This window comes from Ochotona princeps, chromosome 25 (assembly GCF_030435755.1).
Source record: "Ochotona princeps isolate mOchPri1 chromosome 25, mOchPri1.hap1, whole genome shotgun sequence".
Taxonomy (NCBI): Eukaryota; Metazoa; Chordata; class Mammalia; order Lagomorpha; family Ochotonidae; genus Ochotona; species Ochotona princeps.
Genome location: NC_080856.1, coordinates 7,341,015 through 7,361,633, shown reverse-complemented (window position 1 = coordinate 7,361,633; position 20,619 = coordinate 7,341,015). Strand labels below are relative to the sequence as shown.

At 38.7% G+C, this 20,619-nt stretch overlaps 1 protein-coding gene across 6 annotated transcripts in view; it reads right to left on the bottom strand.

Moving 5' to 3' along the window:
• The window catches only part of CADPS2 (calcium dependent secretion activator 2), a 400,665-nt gene that overhangs the window by 14,540 nt on the left and 365,506 nt on the right, over window positions 1-20,619 (bottom strand). For all 6 annotated transcript variants that reach the window (XM_058681318.1, XM_058681315.1, XM_058681314.1 and 3 more), the window contains one exon: window positions 13,283-13,390. In XM_058681318.1, coding sequence (XP_058537301.1) covers window positions 13,283-13,390 — 108 coding nt within the window. The remainder of the gene's footprint in view (window positions 1-13,282; window positions 13,391-20,619) is intronic.

Here is a 20,619-nt window from a genome sequence, read left to right as displayed (position 1 = left end):
CAGACAAATGAGAGCCTCTGCAGTTCCATAACTGTATAAGTTATATCACAGGACATGTTTCATAAAGTGGGAGCTTTATACCTCTTTTCAGTTTGTGCTTATTTCATGAATTTCAAATTCCCTGCACTCCAGAGCATTCTGGAGATAATACCACACTAGCCAATCTGTCTCCACACTACATAAATGGTACTGAAATCAATGTTATTCTATATGATTATCAAATGAGCAAGGATCTCTACTTGCACTTACTCTGGGCCCCCATCTCCCCTGTACTGGGGAGACTAGTAATTACCCGGTGAACTGTTCAGTCAGCTGTTCCCTCTTCACTACTTCATCACCCAATGGTGGAATTCCTTTTGGTTAAGCTAGCCCATTGAGTAAAATGATTGTTTGACTGAACTCAATGGGCAATCCAGTTCTAATACTTGACTACCATTCTGGGACACAGATGTCAACTGAAAATGATTCATTTTGGTACAGTACGTTTTCTATTTTGTTGGGTGACTTTTTTGGGATGCTGTATGTAAAATTATGGTTGGCACTGCATTCTAAATCAATAAAGTAACGTCTAGATAAGAATGCATGGGACTCTTGGGACTGTTAACACATGATACAGCTTAATTTCAGGATAAAGCCCAGATCTGAGAGTTAACTGTTGGAAGGTCTTTTCACTTCAGTTTCCTTGTGATAAACAGCAAACATCAGGTCATTTTGAATAAACAGCCACCTTTCCATCTCTGAGTCATTGTGTATTCCCACAAGAACCATACTCAACTGAACAAACTGCAGCTCAATCACATGGTGGATTTTTCTACATTTTTGGTTTCTGAGCACACCAGACTCTTTGGATTTTCACACTAGCCTGTAAGACCCAGTTTAACCACTATCTCTATTAAGCCAGTACTGTGATTTACAGAATTAGGTGCTCTCTTATTTATTTGCTCCTACATCTCTCCATTGGCACATGTTTGTAGCAATCAGCTGTGAGTATCCACAAGGTATTAACTGAATCTTAGTGAGTGAATCACCTCCAGCCACTGGTGGAATATCAGGCACATGCCATGCATTATATGTTAACTGAAGGGCAGAATGGTTTTAAGTATTTGGAAATATAAAATATAACCATGGAGAGAGAAGAGAAGAGAAGAGAAGAGGAGAGGAGAAAAGAGAAGAGAAGAGAAGAGAGGAGAGAGGAGAGAGAAAAGAAAGTTTTTGTGTAAGCAAAAAATACCATAGATGAATACCAGAACCAGATTCACTGTTGACTTAAATCAACATTTCACTAACAGCAAAATAATACAGTGGATGTTACAAATGATGGAAATCACTGAAAAGTAAACAAGTGCACTTAACTAAAGAGTTTTAACAGAGACTGAAAAGCAGCTTCATATGTAAGTCTAACTTCATTTTGGAGGATGAATGATTAAAGGATGAAGTACACTAAAATAATATATCTCCATTTCTGTGTGCACATAAACATAGCCACCAACATACGTCAGCACAAGAAGGTCAGATATTGCCGATCAACTTCATGAATATTCTCCATCAGTAACCATGCATTTTCCGGTTACGGCAAGGACTGAGTCTCTTTGACTGGCCCTCTAGAGGGTGTTAGTCAAACAGAGAGCTGTCCCTCCATGGTATTCTTAGGCTTATCGACTGGGAACCAGTCTTGGGAGTTACCCAAAGCTATAGAATATGTTGAAATACAGCTGATTGTGCTTCCTGTATATTTTCACCACTAAGCAACATGGTACGGTTGTTTTCTGCACTTTTTTTGAATCTGTAAGCCACTTTTACCAAAAGGAAGAAAAATACTGTTGCTAGGGCAATGTTGACTTCTGCCTGAAGGAGTACAACAGCATTCTTGAGAGCTGACATAAACGTGGCCTGTGATCAAAAATCCCAAGAGAAATAGAGCGGAGAGTGTGTTCCTGTCTTGCAATTGTGACTTTGGATGTCACAGACAATAGGACTGGGAACAAACATGGAGTTGGTACAAAACTTACAGGAAGTTTGTAATCATCCAGTTGAAACAAAGTTAGAAATAAATGTAATCAGTATTTTAAAAGTGTATTGGATTTTAGTTCTCCATAGCACTTAGGTTAAAAAAATTTTGAATATCTATTTTGCAGAAGGAAAAGTGAAACATTTTATGTGGACATTTGATCAGAAATATATATTTAGTTTTGAAAACACAGGAATCCTTAGGGCAGAGAATTGCCCTAATATTCTATCTCCAGACTATAGCACAGTGTAGTCTTCAGGAAAGTTCAATAAATCCAGGTCGAATAACATAGGATAAAGGACTAATAAGAGAGTTTTCAGCTCTTTATTCTAATCAGAATCCTAAGTCATTATGACACAGAGATCCAATCTTGTATATAAAAATTAATGCCCCAAAATTTGATCTTAACATTCATGTCCATTCCTTACACATGAAAATTTAGGGTTAACTGGATTTGTTTTATTGAACTTAAACATGAAAAATATCAACTAAATGAACTTCTGTCAGTAAACATAACTTTTGGCTGATAGGAAGTAACAGAGGAAAAGAAAAATACAGAGAGCTGAGGTCAGTGTGATCAGTGGACTAGAAACGAGAGACAGACACATATTAGGATGTATAAGATGGAACAGGGCTTAAAAGAATCTCGTTCAGCCACATTCAAATATTGCACGCTATCACTGTGAAGCCCAAGCATGACAGAGAACACTCCGAGAAGTTTCAAAGGATAGCCACAAAGACGATTAAAGGGCTCAAAAAGGGGTCCATGAAGAGAAGTTAAACAAATAGGAATTATTTATCCTGCAGTAGACAGGAATGACAGGTGCCTTAATAACAGTCTTCACAGATAGGAAGGATTCCTCCCTAGAGGATGCTAGCTACCTGCTTGTTGTTCTCCAAGAGAGGAAAGGGAAAACAGGTTTAAAAGTCAGCATGAAGAATCTAGTTAGAGCTTACTTTACTTCAGGCAAAATATCTTGTATTTGTATTTCTACTGTAATATTTGTATTACAGTAGAAAAAATTTACATAATGTCTGATCCAGGTCTGGGCGCAGATCAGAGAATTGAGGATTCACTTTAGAGGTATTTATAAGTATCTTTAAAAGTTACCCTCCTATGTGGTGTCCTATCAATTGAGCCAATAAATACACATGATTTTTTTTTTTGCCACAATTGCTACTTCCTTTCAAAATTTTACTTGAGTTTACTTAATTGTGGTAAGCTGGATGTACTGCTATGCCCACCTGTGACTGGGGCAGACGGTACAGAATTGGCTGCAACGAGGGCTTGAAAAGGGGATGGCTCATAGAGGTGGCTTACAAAAAGCTACCACAGAAAATGGCCTTAAAGCCTTGTATGTCATTTGATCATGAAAAGCTAGTACTGAAGGGATAGAGTCGTGGCTCTCTATTGCAGAAAAACATTGTTGAACTGATCAGCGGAGTGTAAAGCTGGCCTCAGGGGAGCTCCTGGCATTTCTATGAAGTCACTAGTGACCAGAAACACCCAGGTTCTCTGTGGAGCAGTCAGGATTCCCAGGGTGTCATAGACATGAAGGAGGCATGAAATTCATTCCAAATGGTCAGTGTGTTGCTGATAATCAACTGAATCATTGAGAAAGTCACTGGAAAGCATGGTTCGTTTGCTCAGTGATGAGGAAGTCCTCCCTTGCTAACCTGGATGGATGCTTATGCGAATCTACAGCTATGCCACTGGGGTTTGGAAAAAAAATCTCAATGAAAATGGAAGTTAGAACACCTACCTTTCATCAAAAACAATTTTACCATTTCTAAGAGAGCTCAGGAGAGCAAGTTTTTTTTTTTTTTTTCTCCTTTTCAAGGAAAAACCTCTGATCTCTTAGCATGTGGGATTTTTTTTTTTTTTTAATTCTCTGCACAATTAAAGGTGAGTTAAGGCTCTGGTGGAAATCCAAAGAGCATCAGCAAATCTGAGCACTGCTCAGCTTTTGAATTGCTTTTCTACTTCTCAGTTCTTTTAAATGGTTTTCTATGGCAGGAACATTTTTCTTAATTAGTCACAGCTAATTAGTGTTCTGGCATAGACAAGTAATCAGAAATGTCAGAGCTGCAAGGCTACATCTCCCTAATCCTTTGATAATAATTTAGCCTCCTGGGAGGGCCCCAAGCTGTGGTAAGTAGTGACTGACAATAAGGCAAAATTAGGTGGGCAGTAGACCATTAGGAGAGAAAAATAAAAAGCACTACCAAATCCTGCTGAGCACCATCAGGCAACTCGCCGCACTGCCAGATGAGGTGCCTGTTTAAGCCTGTGTTGTTAATTAGCTGATTCTACCGGACCTGCCACATATGTCCAGGTGCCTCATGCAAAGATGTGTATCGCTGGGAATGTGCCAAACGACAACCGCGTTTCATGATCACATTTCACAAATCTAAGTAAGAAGTCCACATATTTCTCAAAGATTCCTTGGAATTATCCAAGAAATAAGATCAGCAAGCTACAATACATTTTCTTGCTGACTTCTTTTAGGCAATTAGGTACGCTGATCTCAAATTTCTCAGGTTTGAAATCACCAACAGCTTAGAGTCTAATGAAGGCCTCTGGCCTCTCTAAGCTGCGTCTGCACTTGCCAGTGTTTTTTGGCACACACCATACATCAAAAGTAGATCCTTTAGAAAAAATAAATTCTTACACTTACAAATAATAACTTAGCACTAAAATAAGGATTATTAACTCAAATGAACCAGACAGCTGTAATTTGAGAGTGGGGGCTTTTTAAAGAGAAGCAAACTTCAAGAGAGAGGGAGAGAGAAGGAAAAAAAAAACCCAAAAAAGCGAAGAACTCTCTATGTCATTTCCTGAGGCAAACACAACATTCAGAAAACAGGTTTGACTCTGCATATGTTAACAGGGGCCAGACAACTTCTGTGTGAGTCCAGATACTACATGAAAAACAACAGGAATGTTACAATGAAACCACAACAGCTGGAAAACAGTGTGCTAAAGCAGATAGAAAACTGTTCAAATATGAGCTGAATGAGCCACTGCGCCAAAGAAAACACATCTGTCAAACTTTGCATCTAACTTTCATGCTCAATGAGGCACTAGCATACACAGCATACTAATATTTCAAAATACATGATCTCAGTCTCAAGTACACCATTAAACTTTATCATCTACCCTTGTCTATTGATGGGAAAATAAAATATGGTTATGATGTGGAAAAAATGCTGGTATCTAGTTGTGAGTATTGAGTGGAAAACTGTGGTAAGGCAAAATGGGTCAAAAGTTAGTGTTTTGTACTCGATTTTAAAAATTATCAATAAAAGCAATAATGCTCTGTAATGGGAATCTATTTTTTGTAGTCTATATAACAACTCTAATTATTTGAACTGAAAAAATCACTGAAGAAAGGCAATCTGTTATTTTTAAATCAACATTCACATGTAAAAGAATAGAGGACTTCAAGACAGTGTACAAAATAGAACTAAAAGATAATGGATTCTGTATTTTGCCAATGGGTTAAGACTCCCACTTCCCATCTGAGTGGTTTGCTGTGACTCCTGGCTCAGCTTCTCATGGGCACAGCCCCGGGCAGCCACCCACACAGGACATCTGGGTTGCATTCTTTACTACTGCCTTCAGTCCCAACCAAGCCTTGGCTACTGGGGACAGTACAGAAGTCACCCAGGGGTGAGGACTTCTCTCTCTCTGTCTGTGTGTCTCTCAACTGAACACATTTTTTATAAAGATATTTTTGGTGCAAAACTGTTATGACATCCATGAAAATAGTCTTTAAGAAGTGCACAGAAAAATCATGTATTATGAAAAAAATTAAGCATGCATGTCAAACATTTTCACACCAAAATGAAGTTTTCTATTTGTTTTTCTACAGACTTTTTGAAGTATCATATATCTATGATATAGCATGATCAGAAATGCAAGAAGCTATAAAATAAATGTCTCTAGTCCTAGGCTTGTGGTGCACACTATGATGTCACTGTGTAGGGAAACGGCAGTGACTTGATGGCTATGGGGCATGTGTGCAGGCTGAGCACTGTTGAAGCACTAGTAGCTTTTCATTTAGGGGTGAGTCGAGGGATGAGTGGCATAACCAGAATAACGACAGAGGGAGAGATGTACATTTGCCAAGTGATGACAAGAACAAGGTTCTGTGCCCATATTTATCAGTTGTTATAAACTTTGCGTATGGCTTTTTTTTGTTGTTGCCTTAGTAATAGGAGAGGGGGGAAAAACACCCTCCGTTTTCCTAACTCATCTTTAAGGAGGTACATGGTTTGGGAGTAAAGAGTGGCTGGCCAAACCTGTTGGGAAGACCTGTCTCTGACAGTATCCACCCGACCCAGCAGTCCTGAGTGTGGAAGATCTCCCTTGCTGCATTCTAGGAATTCACTGTGAGTTATAACAAACCAATGGTGTCATTTGATTGCATACTTTTGTCAAATCAGTTATGTGACTTTAATAAAACAGTAAACTGCTGACTGCACAAGAGATCGGTTAGTGATTTACATATTACATGGCCTTTTTCTTAGTTGAGCTTGACATGTAGAATCACTTTTATGTTTGTGGCAGTTGGCAGGTCTAATAGCTCAGCTAACTTGAAATTAGCAATCTTGCTGTTTAAAAGCAAAAAAATGGTGTTATGTGCAGTCAATGTTTGAAAAAACATAAATCATATAGAAGTTATAGTTATACATTGTAATGAGTTAGCTAGAATTCCTAATAAGGAGGCTGAATATATATACGCATGCACCCACAAAACTCACCCAGAGAATGATTGGAAAAATACATACACTGTTGTAATACCACAAATGTATTGTGGAAGGAAGTATCCAATGGCAGTCACCTTGTATGTTGATTTCAACTATTCCTGAGATCACATACTGAATTCTTAAGAATAGCAATAAGAGCTTTGCTTTTAGAACTGTGTATCTGAAATACATGAAACCTGTTTCCTTTTCATAAGTAAAAACAAATTTAAGCAGGAATAGGAGAATTAGTGTCACAAATGATGAATAAACTCACCCATGAAATGTTTTGTGTGAAACACCAAACTCAAAAATTGTGAGCACTCTGAAACTCCTCCCACCCCACTGGTATTTTAGAGTTCAGAGACTAGAGCATTTAAACTGAAAAAAGTTTCATTTTGAAAAGAACATTCATTTGTAATACTTCCATTTTTTCTATCTTAACATAATTGGTTTACTAAAGCCATTTATATAGTTTAGATCACTTCTATTGAAAATGCTTCATTTAGAATATCTTTACTGAAAAGTAAAAATTCTATTCATGAAAGTCCTGAAAAATTAATGCTTTATAAAACACTGATGAATAAAACTGATTAAGTATCATTTAAGGAATTACTTTTAATTTTGCAAGACATCATAACACTACTTAAAAAAAAGCTCATTGAGATGAAACTCCTCAATAATTAATTATTTAATCAGTTTATAACACAAGAAAATGTCTAATCTGCATGATTTGCCAATTAAAGAATGCACCCTGATGTGTCTTCAGCAACATGTGAGTAAATGAGATTGTTTCAAAGGGACTCAAGATGAGAAGTGCTCAACACAGGTGCAAAGGTTCAGAGAGGTAGGTTTAATATCCTTCTTACTCACTTCCCAACTGCCTCTGCACCAAAGTGTTCTTGGACCTCAGGAATGAATGCAGAGGATGCCGATGAGCAGCGCTGGTATGCTAGTTCTGACTTCTGACACAACATTTGATACACTGGGGAACCAAAGCTTCAGGGTATATACTCAGCATCTGCCCTGGCACATGGACACCTATGGCTTGTGCAAATGTCCTAAAATGTGTAAGATCCAGCAATCACTCAACAGAGGAACCACCATAGGATGTATTAGAACAGAACTGAAGAAATAAAGTTCTTTTTCTGCGTCTGTGTTGAGACTGAGCAACATGATGAGGTCAGTCTCTGTTTGACAAAAATTTTAAATATATGCCGACAGGGAAATTTTAGTTGTTAGACATTGGACTAAGAGAAACCACTGATAAAACAGAAAATTTTTTGTTTGAGGAAATGACTCTCCTTACTACAGGAGAAATTCCCTTGGTTTCCTCTTGCTTAGGTAAGACATTCTAATCGAAAACAACAACAACGTCACATGTAGATTTAGACTGAGCAGCTGTCTCACCAGCGAGACAGCAAAATAGCCCGTAGAGACATTTTGTTTACAGTATCTTGATCGCCTGAAAGCACTCAGAATGAATACAGGCCATGTGAGCTCTAACAACTTTTCTAAATTTGAGATTTGGAGCCACAATGGCAGATCATGCAGGGTTTCACGGCACAGCTATTTGTGCACACATGCTCCTTCTCTAGTTACCTACTGCGCTTGCTATTGCTTCTTTGCTGGAGTCGCCAGAAGACAGGGAGAGAATTGCTTCTTCTTTGGGTGGGGGGTAAGTGCTGTGGTCTGGCAGGTTAAGCCTCCACTCACCATTCTCACTTCCTATACTGAAGTGCCTGGCTTGAACATAGGCTACCCATGTTTCTGATGTTCTTTCTGCTAACAGGCAGGGCAAGGTATCAGATAATGGCTCAAATACTTAGGCTCCTTCTGTTAATGCTGGAGTCTTAGAGGGAGTCTCTGGTTCTAGACTTGCATCTGGTCCAGTCCTTGTAACCGAGGGCACTTGGGGAATGTAACAGGGGTGGAAGACCTTTCTCTACCTCCGCCTCATTCTCTCTCTGTCATTTTGCCTTTCAAATGAAAAACACACCTAAAAAAGAGAAAGGCTTGCTGTTTGGGACATAACCCTCAGTGCACAACCAGTTCTAGTAATTTTTGTCACCACTGCTAAAACTGAAACCAAAATAGTCTTTGGTATGTGCAATAGTGGGTTAGGCCACTGCTTGTGACCCTTTCAGAGTGCTAGTTCAAGTCCTGGCTATTTCGATTTCCAACCAGCTTCTTGCTAGTGTGCCTGGGAAGGCAGCTGATGAGAGACTAAGAGCTGGGGCTCCGGCCACACATGTCGGATATCAGGATGGAGTTCTTGGCTTCAAGCTAGCCTCGCCACAGTGGCTGTGGCAACAGAATCAGCAGATGGGAAGACTTCTGTCTTTTCCTCTGTCTCATTCCACATTTCAAATAAATACTTTTAAAAAAAAGGAATTACTGGTATAAAATCTGGAAGGGTTTCAGAATCATCTGAAGTTCTAGTCCGACATCTTCAGATTTTGCACTCCAAGTAAACTGAGTCTTAAACAGATAACACGACTTTTAAAAAGTTACAAAAACTCATCATGGGGGGACTGGTGTCTGGGTTTATACCTCTGGATACCTAGTCTGGCTTTTTTCCCATGATGCTATTTTATCATTTCAAATTTTCTAAGTCTGAAATATGGCAGAGATAGCATGTACTTTGAAATTGAAATGGTACTATTTGGAAGTTTGATTCTCACCAAGTTTGATGACAAACAGGTGATTTATTTTCCCTGTGTAGGATATGCTTTATTATACAGATAAGGATAAAAGGGGAGTTAAGGCATTTAGCTTAGAAGGTTAAAAAATAATGTAAGTGAAACATGTTAGCATAGTTCTTGGCGTACGGAGGTGCAAAGGGCATGTTTTGGTAACAGCTGTAGTTAGTATTATTTTAATGGTGTGCAATTAAAATGGATATGCCTGCAACAAAATAAGTTCTATACTAGCAGCATGGATCTGCTATCATTTATTTATGTTTTTGAGGTTATTTGTGTCTTTTGGCATAGAGTATTTCATAAGGTTAGCCACTTATGGGATAAAATAAAATGTCTTCATTTTTGTTCTAATATTGACATCTTTGAATCCCAAAAAATACTTTAAAAAGATATTTACTATTATCTGAAAAACAGAGTACAGAGTGAGAAGGGGGTGGAGAGAGAGAAAGAGAGAGATTGTCCATACACTGATTCACTCTGCAAATCAAAAGTCAGGAGTTAGGAACTTCCTCCAGGTTTTCCATTTGGATATGGGGGCACAAATACTCGGCTATCCTCTTCTGCATTCCCAAGCCATAAACAGGGACTCTGAAGAGAAGTATAGCAGCAGGACTCAAACTAGTATCCATATGGATGGCTAGTGTGATGGAGTGGCACATTCAGCTACCACCTGTGGTACCAGCAATTCCACATTAGGATTAGTCTGCATCCTAGATGCTCCTTAGAGAAAGAGAGGTACAAAAATGGCTAAGACGGAGAAAGGCAGCTTGCATCACTTTATATATGACAAGGCTAGGTCAAGGCCAGAGCTAGGTCAATCCAGGTCTTTCACTTGGGTGGGGGATCCCAATTCCTTGAGCCATAATACTACTTCTCAAGGTTTCCACAGCGAGTTGGGGATTGAGCCTGTATACTTCCTGACAGGCTATCCATCTTGCTCATGATAGTGCATATTTTAGTTACAAAGCAAAACAGCTTAAGCTATGTAGGCTGTAATGAAAATAACAGAAGATTTTTAGGAAGCATATTTAATTACGGCACATGGGTAGATTATCTCACAGCTCCAAGAGGCACCTCAAAGCAATGGACCCAAAATGCAGGGCAGTGCCTACTTCCTTGCCTAAGTCAACAGTACTAATATTTAAGTTGAACTAGGGCATATTTCACCCAGAAATAATGGAAAATTACGATGCCCAGCTGATCAAATATTTCAGACGCCTGGAACATGATACATTGTTACTATGTGCAAGCAAATTTCTACAAACTTACAATAGCATTCATATTGGTAGAAGATCATTTCGTAAAATTCCTGAGTTCTTTCTTAAGGTTGGGGGGTATGATGAATATACATTTTGCACATGAATTATTTAATCTAAAGTATGTGGTATTTCTAAAATCCAGGGAATTTTACCTGGATAAAAGGGTTACATTCTTTAAGAGCTAAGCCATCATTTGTTTGACTAGGAACTGTACCCTTTTTTTGTTCTTTAAATGGGTTAAGGTTGCTATGAGTTAACTCACTATAATGTGTGTGTGTGTGTGTGTGTGTGTGTGCATGCACACATGCATTTGCTTTCTTCTGCATTTGAAGTTAGCAAGGTCATTTACTAACACAGGAAGTAGTCTAATTGGGATAGCAGGTGTTTGTCATGATGCCTGACTGAAATTGTTGTCTTCAATCTTTTACTCATAATAGGAGAAAAAGTTGCTAACAGTATATCTGGGTCATTATTTTCAACTGTTTCTTGACACCTAACAATATTATTTTAAGCTCCAGCCAAGTGGATTTCCAATAATTACATAATGTCTCTCAGTAATGATCTGTTGCTTAAGATACACATTCCACTTTACCTTTCAACACATCCTTGATAACCTCTCATTTGCTAACTGTAATTGAGGCAAATTCAATCTTGGTTAATTAGGGGCTCTTAGTATCTCTTCATATATGTTATTCTTACTGACACAGCAATGGAATTAGGGTCTATTTTTATTTTTAATTGAAGTAATAAAAATGTGCAACTTAAAATATTAGAATGTTTAAGGACAATACAATTACTTTACAAATAATAAGTCCAGTTTTATGCTGAGGATATGCAAAATGACAAAACTTTCATGAAAAAATAAAACATACCCAAATGGTTGTTTGTCAAGGGCTCTTTTTAGAGGCGCATCCACATTCATGGCAGATGCTGAGGTATGGGGAGGAAAGCAAATGTGACCAAGACAATTAAGCTCAAGCGTTATTTTAATATTAGACAACTTAGATTCAGTTTGGTTAACGCGGTTTGTGAATGCTACCATACACACAAACAAATCTTCTACAGGAGACTAGAGAATATGAAATGGAAGTGGGGAATATCTATGGGAAGAAAAAATACATATTTTTGTTATAAACTGATGCCAAGAATAGTTAAGCTTTGAGGTAAATATGTTATGAAGACAAAAATTTGAAGATTTTTAAGAAAATACCTCTGTTTTCTCCCCAAAATCTACTAGCTGTGGCCTGTTTCCAGAAAGGCTGCACTTTTTTTTGGTGCCATAGACTATGTGCTTTAGCTACATATGAAGACAAACATAATGAGGGTAATTTTAACCCAACTTCCCTTTCCTTTTCAACAGTTTTGAAAATCACCACATAAGCAAAAAAAAAAAAAAAAAAAAAGGAAGAGAACTTGGAAAGAGAACATATGCCTGTAAATTCTGAGCAACAGTTAATGGAAGCAGAAGTTGCTAATACGGTTTCAGTATTTTGTGAAAGAGCCAGCTGGATTAGATGATAATTTTTCTCCCCTGCAGGGCATCAAAGCTTTTAGGAAATCATTCTTTTCACACATATTAACACTTAGCTTATTAAAACAGATGATACTTTTATTGTAAAACGGCCTGAGTAGAGACTAGGAAGATAAAGTATGAAAGCTAAGGTTGATTCTGACCGCCCAGTCCGACAAGCGGCACACGCTGGCGTGACAGGTCATGGCACAGAGGATGATGTATCTGGACCTTCTGTCACTGCCACAGCTGAAGTGTCACCATGAAGCCCGTGAAGTGCTGTTATGAAAACATTTGCAGTAACTTGCATAATTAAATGAAACTGCCAGAAAAGCATTTCTAAAATCCAGAGGAGATGTACGTAAATCAATCCACTTCAAAGCACATATTATATTTCAGTATCTGCATTATGGCAAGTGATGTCCCAAGGAAAATACTATTTCCTTTTGAACTATGAATGATTACAAATGAATGGAAACATTGTTATTTAAATTGACTGCTCTCTTAGTGACCCTCAGAAATTTGATGCATGGTTTCTAAAACCACAGTCCACAGTCTTGGGGAGCTGTCATACCTAAATGAACACCAGGGTACTGGAACAGTTTAAATATTAGACTTTATAACGTACACTAGTTCTTTAACTCAAGATGAAAATGCTCTCTAACACTAGGATGATATTTATTTAACTTTACTGCAGCTTATTTCTTCATTTCACTCAGGAACAAACTAACTTTAAAAATAATATAGTAGGGGCCGAAGTAATTTATTACAGCACACTCCATCTACAGAGTGCTGCAAAGAAGAGTGAAATGTAGCTATCCTGCTTGTTAGAACCAACCTCACAAGGTTTCTGCGACTCTTGTTTGAACGGGGACGGTACACATGTAGAAGAGCAGTCTAATTAAGATTTCCCCATGGAATTAAAGAAATACAAAACTTACCAACTGTATCAGCTGCACAAACAAAAAATTGGAAAAGTCTGCATTGCAATCATGACCAACATTAGCTTTTCTTTTTGCAGTATATTTAACACCTTGAAAGAGCTTTTACTTACATCAAATAACTTCTCTATATACATTTCCTCATTGACTTTTTCTCGAAGAATGTCCTGGTTTTGCCGAACAAACATAATGTATGTGTCTGCCAGATCCATTCCTGGTTTCTGTTGGAGGAAAAAGTTTGGGGATTAAAATATTATCAGCTCTTGACTGTAATATTATTCTTTAATCATACCCTGGAATATTCCACAATTTTAATTTTGAAAATTAAACTGCTAAGATATGCTCACAACTCAATCAACGAGTTTTCTTTAATAACACAATGCAAGTGAAAAAAATCTATTACTGATATTTACTATTTGAAATCACAGCTACTTATCATTATTGAAATGGTGAGAACTATGTGATTGTGAATCTATAGATATATTTTTAAAAATTACAATTTTGAAAGTCAATAGCATAAAGCCATATAAACGAAGGAACTTGGCAAAAAACATTCGCACAATCATTTCTTTTTAAAAATCAATTAATTAATTAATTAAAAATTTTTTTATTGGAAAGTCAGATATACAGAGAGGAGGAGAGACAGAGAGGAAGCTCTTCCATTCACTGATTAACTCCACAATGGCTGGAGCTGAGCCGATCCAAAGCCTGGAGCCAGGAGCCTCTTTCAGGTCTCCCATGCAGGTGCAGGATCCCAAGGCTTTGGGCTGTCCTTGACTGCATTCCCAGGCCACAAGCGGGAGCTGGATAGGAAGCGGGGTCACTGAGATTAGAACCAGCACCCATATGGGATCCCAGGTGCATGCAAGGCGAGTACTTTAGATGCTAGGCTACAGTGTTGGGCCCACAATCATCATTTCTTAATTGCAAGCAGAATCTACTTTCCTCACCATCATGTAGTTTATCAATACTTTAAAAAGTTGGCAATACCCACCCTGGGTTTACTTCTGGGACTACTATGTGCTCAAGGAATACAAACCAAATATTGTGATTAAGTTGACAGAGGGCTAGTATAGGCAGGAAATTATTTCTTGCTATAGACTACGAAAATCAATATGAGGAAGACCCAAAAGCCTGAATGGCTGAAGAACATATCTTTGACTTCTTTTTTTATAGTAAGACGTTTATTTACTTATTTAAGAAAACGAAGAGAGGCAGGGGAATGAGGTAAGCTAACACCTGCCACCTTAGGGTTTGTACTAGGAGAAAGGCAGAGCCAGAAGCAGAGCTAAATTCTTGACCTTAAGCCCTCCAATCTGGGATGCAAGAACTTCAGCTCGTGTCTTAAGCACCAGGACCAATGACCATCCAGTTCTTTCTTCAGTTTTATATAGCTGGACTAGTTAATAAAAAATAATTATTTGCATCTAGACCTGGGATTGTGGCATAATCGGTACTGATAGTTATTTAATTAGAGCATAATGCTAAGTAAGGCCGGTGATCAAGTAAGCCATTTTCACTTGCACCATTCTTGGCCACAGGATGAATTAACAAGCTTCAACAACAGAGGCATTTGCAAAAGGAAACACTGCTTTGAAATGATGAAAAAGGCGATATGGGCCACTTAACTGTGCCTACTCCTGGGAAAGGAATACATAATACTCGAGGAATATACCTGAGTAAAGCTGGAGGCGACCTTAGGTGAAGGCCAGGAAGCTCTCACAATTTCAGGGCATGCGTATTCTTTATACACCAAAATAAAATTGTCTATCTCTTATCCAATATATGCTTTAGATAATGAGCATATCCTACTAATTTCACTGATAAAAATCAATGTAACAGTGATTTCTTTTTATAGCTTGCACATTTCGCGCATAGGAAAATATATACTACTTACAACTTCACCCCCAATATAACAAAATTAATTATAATTTGAAACAACTATTTCCAAAAGTGTCTTCATTAGCCCCCTTAGGAGCATTCACACAGAACGGAAGCAACAACGCGTTCTTTCATGATTTTTCTGTGCCATTCTTTTTCTTTTTAAAAGGATTTATTTTGGTTGAAGAGGCAGATTTACAGGGGGAAGGACAGATAGAAAGAGGAAGTTCTTCCATTTGCTGGTTCATTCCCCAAATGGCTGCAATGGCCAGAGTTGAGTTGATCTGAAGCCAGAAGTTTCTTCTGATCTCCCACATGGATGCAGGGTCACAAGGCCCTGGGCCATCTTCCACTGCTTTTTCTGGCCATAAACTGGAAGCTAGATCAGACAGAATTAGAGCAGCTGTGACGTGAAAGTGTACCCATATGTGACACTAGTGCCTACAGGTGGAGAACTAGCCAGTTGAGTCATCGGGCTGGTTTCTGGATCATTCCCGTAAGCAATGATTGAAAGTTTAAGTGATCACAATGATGATCAATAAAAACTTAAGCTAGTTTTTGGGGCCAGCACAATGGCTCAATTCTTCACCTCCAAGCACAGCATTCCATATGGGTGTTGGTTCTTGTCCCAGCTGTTCTACTTCCCATCTAGCTCCCTGCTTACAGCCTGGCAAAGCAGTGGAGGATGGCCCAAGTTCTTGGACCTTGCACCTATGTGGGGGACCTGGAAGAAGCTCCTGGTTCCTTGCTTTGGATCAGTCCAGCTCTGGCCATTGCAGCCATTTGGGGAGTGAACTGGCAGATGGAGGATCTTTGTTTCTCCTTCTTTCTGTAAATCTACCTTCTTAATAAAAATAAACACTTCTTTAAAGCAAAAAAAAAAAAAAAAACTTCAGCTGTTTTCTTTCATGGGTGAAGCAGGGTGGAAGAGGGAGGAAGAGAGGGAGATCTTCCATTTGCAGGATCATCCACAAATGACCACATGCCTGGAATTTCATCCATGTCTCCCAAGAGGTGGACAGGGACAAGCCCTTGGACCATTTCCCACTGCTTTCCCTAGCACACTAGCAAGAGTTGGTGTGGATGTAGAGATCATTCGGAAAACAGAGTGCCACAGAATGAACAGCTTTCTAGAGGTAATGGCAAAGCAGATCAACATGTTTCAGCCAGTTGCCTGGAAACCGGATACTAACGTGTCATATGCTAACATAGTCACAGAGAAGGGTACATACAGTCCAGTTAAACTGGGAGTTGAAGTCAAGGGGGAAGGCTTGCTTTCCCATGTCTTCCTCACTCCCACATCACTTTTATTACCACCCATCAGAGGAAAACAATGGCTAGAAGTTAAGTCCCATCACTGGACACATTACATTTGGTGGAAACTAGGTAATTACCAGAAAGACTGGAGACTAATGGCTTCTATCACTTGCCACAGATATGAGGGTAATTTCTTCTGTTTCTTTGATTACTTCCAAGATAAATTCAGCTATCGCTGACCAGGAAAGCATATATATCTCCATCTAAAATTAGTATTTTACAGTGGACGTCTGTAAGAAAACTACATACTAATTCCTTTTAGCAGATTTTATTGTTGTAACACTGAAATCTCTAAGACATTTTGATAACTTTCTAAGAAAATTATTTCTAGTTAGGGGTATAAGGGAAATCTCATTTAAAAGCTCATTTCAACAAATTGCTTCTTTTTCAATTTGAAATTGCATTTTCTTTCCTCCTAGCAAATTAAGACCCACTTGCCTGGAAAACAAAACCCGGTATTTTTACATTCCTCATTAGCATTATTTCTTCTTTTATCTTTGAGCTGTTTACCTATTCTTGAAACTGTGACATATGGGAATTTCACACCTAGTGAATATATTTTCATGTAACTGTGGCATGAGACTACAATCATTAAAAGAATATACACAAGTAAGAGTAACTGCAACAGCTGGTGACATTTACCAATTAGAACTATAGTTCTTTTTTTTTTTTTTTAAAGATTTATTCATTTTATTACAGCCAGATATACACAGAGGAGGAGAGACAGAGAGGAAGATCTTCCGTCCGATGATTCACTCCCCAAGTGAGCCGCAATGGGCCGATGCACGCCGATCCAAAGCCGGGAACCTGGAACCTCTTCCGGGTCTCCCACGCAGGTGCAGTGTCCCAATGCATTGGGCCTTCCTCAACTGCTTTCCCAGGCCACAAGCAGGGAGCTGGATGGGAAGTGGAGCTGCCGGGATTAGAACCGGCACCCATATGGGATCCCGGGGCGTTCAAGGCGAGGACTTTAGCCGCTAGGCCACGCCGCCGGGCCCCCAGAACTATAGTTCTTTAAAACACTTTATCCTTCATTTGGTGGATGAAGGGTAATTATCTCTGATAAATTGCTGAAAAGATGCAGTTTTCCTTTTAAACAGTTTCTAAGTACAGTACAAATGTGTTTGGATAGAAGACATTATCGCTGGTTCAGTGCTCCTTTGTGTTAAAAATTCCTATACTCTGTAAGTCACTACATTCAATTCCATTATCAAATGTTATCTTATCATTAGACGGTAAAATATAGTTTATAAGAACTAAACACACTGGCAAATTTGTGTGTCTATTTTGGAGTGTAAAGGAGAAGAACGCACATGACACTAACTACAAATTCTAGTGTAAGTGGCTGCCATCAACTCTATCAAAGGATCAACCTGTGAAACGTCAGCACCTGTGGATTGGGAGGCGTTCCAACCAAGAACCTCATTCTATAGAGTTCTACTTAAACATATTTTCTAACTCGGTAATTATAACTGTCTTAATGAATATGAGGAAATAATACTTAGAAACTCTTTCGCAAACACTGTATATGATATCCCACCTATGGAGAGCAGAAATTTTTTTTTTTCATTTTACTCTTTAAACTTCTGAGATTATTCACTGGATAAGCACTTACGTTGTGTATTAAAGTAGTAATCTCTAAATTAAAAAGGAGTTCCTCAATAGCCTTAAATCTGACCAGAAAATTTCAGATTTGGCTAGCAAAGGAGACAAAGGCTGAACAAAAAGAATCCCTCATGAGCATAAAGAAATTAGTAACAATCATTAACTATGTAAAGAAATGAAGAGTTTTAAGGTGAGTTCCTCTAACACTGGCTGGATAAGTAATTGAATACATCAGTGAATGAATGAATTGAAGGCTGCAGGCTCCAGCAAATTTTTCTCAAGCATTAATCTCTAGTTAACCTAGCAAGAGGAACATGATTTTTTAGGGGAAAAAAAAGTGAAAAAAAATCCTTGTTAATTATATGCTGCAAACGCTTTCACTTCCTGCTGCTTGCTGTCCCTAATCCCGCAGGTGCAAGTCTTTGCCGCCCCATTCATAGGTAGGTGGGTGCAACGTTAACTCATTTTTCACAGCAGCAGTGTTAGATACACAGTTCTCTGCTTAACCTTCTACTGAAGGTTAGCAATAAGCTACACGAACACTGTCATGGTGTCTGTTTAACAAGGAGACACATTTTAAATATATTATTCCAGTCTCAAAGACTGACCAGAAACTACAATGTAATTGATTTAGTTTAAAGGTACATTTTTCATTTCCTAGAAAAGCTTGAAGAAACAATGAGTGGAGCGGTGGCATGCTTACCCACGATCATCTGTAGGCTTCAAAAATGAAACACCTGTATCCATCTTGTAACAAGCAGTATGTCATATGAACTTGAACTTGTAGTAGGAACATGTTACATATTTCAGTTTTAGCATTTAGGATTCAGTGACAGCTTATAACAAACACATCATGAAGGAACATAGGACTTAAAATCTGCAGTTACAATTTAACCCAGGTATCACTGATTTTTTTCCTTCATCATTAAACAAATCCTTTGTTAACATTTACGTATCAATTTCTACATTTCTAGTTTGGTAAAATGTTTTCAAAAGTTTCTGAAGTAATTTAAATCAATGTTCTGAAGTACATAAACACAGAAGGTTTTAAGTATGTTGTGATTGTTGTAAAAATTATATTTTACTAAGCTTCTTACAAAATAGAATTATTACATTGTACATACAGAAACCCAAATCCAAATCAATCTAAAACCGGGGAGCTGAAGCCTTGTAGGTGGGTTTATGCCAAGTTAAATACTAGGAGAAAAATTTAAACAACGAAAAAGTTATACGATATGAATCTTTCAAGATAATAACAATCTCATGCTTTAAAACACTAAAGAAGGGCCTGGTGGCGTGGCCTAGCGGCTAAAGTCCTCGCCTTGAACGCCCCGGGATCCCATATGGGCGCCGGGTCTAATCCCGGCAGCTCCACTTCCCATCCAGCTCCCTGCTTGTGGCCTGGGAAAGCAGTCGAGGAAGGCCCAATGCATTGGGACACTGCACCTGCGTGGGAGACCCGGAAGAGGTTCCAGGTTCCCGGCTTTGGATCGGCGTGCATCGGCCCATTGTGGCTCACTTGGGGAGTGAATCATCGGACGGAAGATCTTCCTCTCTGTCTCTCCTCCTCTGTGTATATCTGGCTGTAATAAAAAACGAATAAATCTTCAAAAAAAAAATAAAACACTAAAGAAAATTTCGTAGCTATTTACAAAAATTGCAAACTGTTTTTCTGAGAATACAATGGTGATATTCACCTTTCTGCTTATGAGATTTATCAACATTCAAAACTTTAACATTCATGGGTATGTAGATATTATTTTACAAGCTAGGAAGTAGAAAAGTCTGAATTAAAGATAAAGGCATCTATATTGTTTTGAAGCATCTTTTAGACTTGGAGCATGCACAATGAATATTTTAAGTCATATTTTAAGATCTCCTAGGTGAGAAAGGGGCGTTAGAACACCAATGTCCAGAGGCAGCCCATGCATTTACTTTACAGCGGAGAGATGAGTCAGACAGGTGGAAAACAAAGCAATAAAGATGAGAGTACCAAAACCCTTCTCGAATGCCCAGCCTCCCCTTGTACCACGGTGATTCTTAGCCTGGTTGTGGTGTGCGATCCCTCTCTAGGTGACTATGTCCCAGTGGGCAGGAACTCTACCTGCCAAGTTCTGCCTGGCTCTCATCGTGACGTAAAGCACTGGGTATTCAGGTTAGCCCAGTCATAAACAATATCAGAAGCCAGCAAATGAAGGAAGGAGATATCCAGGAGCAGTGTCACTGAGCTAACTGGTTTATACATGCACAAGTCACCAACAACACATGCAAGGTGCTTACTACTCTAAAATGACAGGAGAATAAATGAAACAAAATCTCAAACCCTGCATCCTGTAGAAGACAGCTCCTTTCTGAAGTCAGAACAGACGCCGCAGGGCAGTGCTTGGGAGCAGACAGCACTGTTCCAGGCACAAGTACGAATAACCCCATTTCTTCAATAGTATTCTCTATCTATAAAGTACTTGTGCAAATCCACCTAAAGAGCTCGTGGGGGAAACAGTAGAGGGCTTTTACCATTACCCTAGCTGCACAGGTGGGGAAATGGAAACCCACACGTCACACAGCCAATAATCGGCAGAGGTGGATACTGAGCTCAAGTAAGTATGATTAGGGAGCTATATTTCAGAAACATCCTGGGGATCCGAAA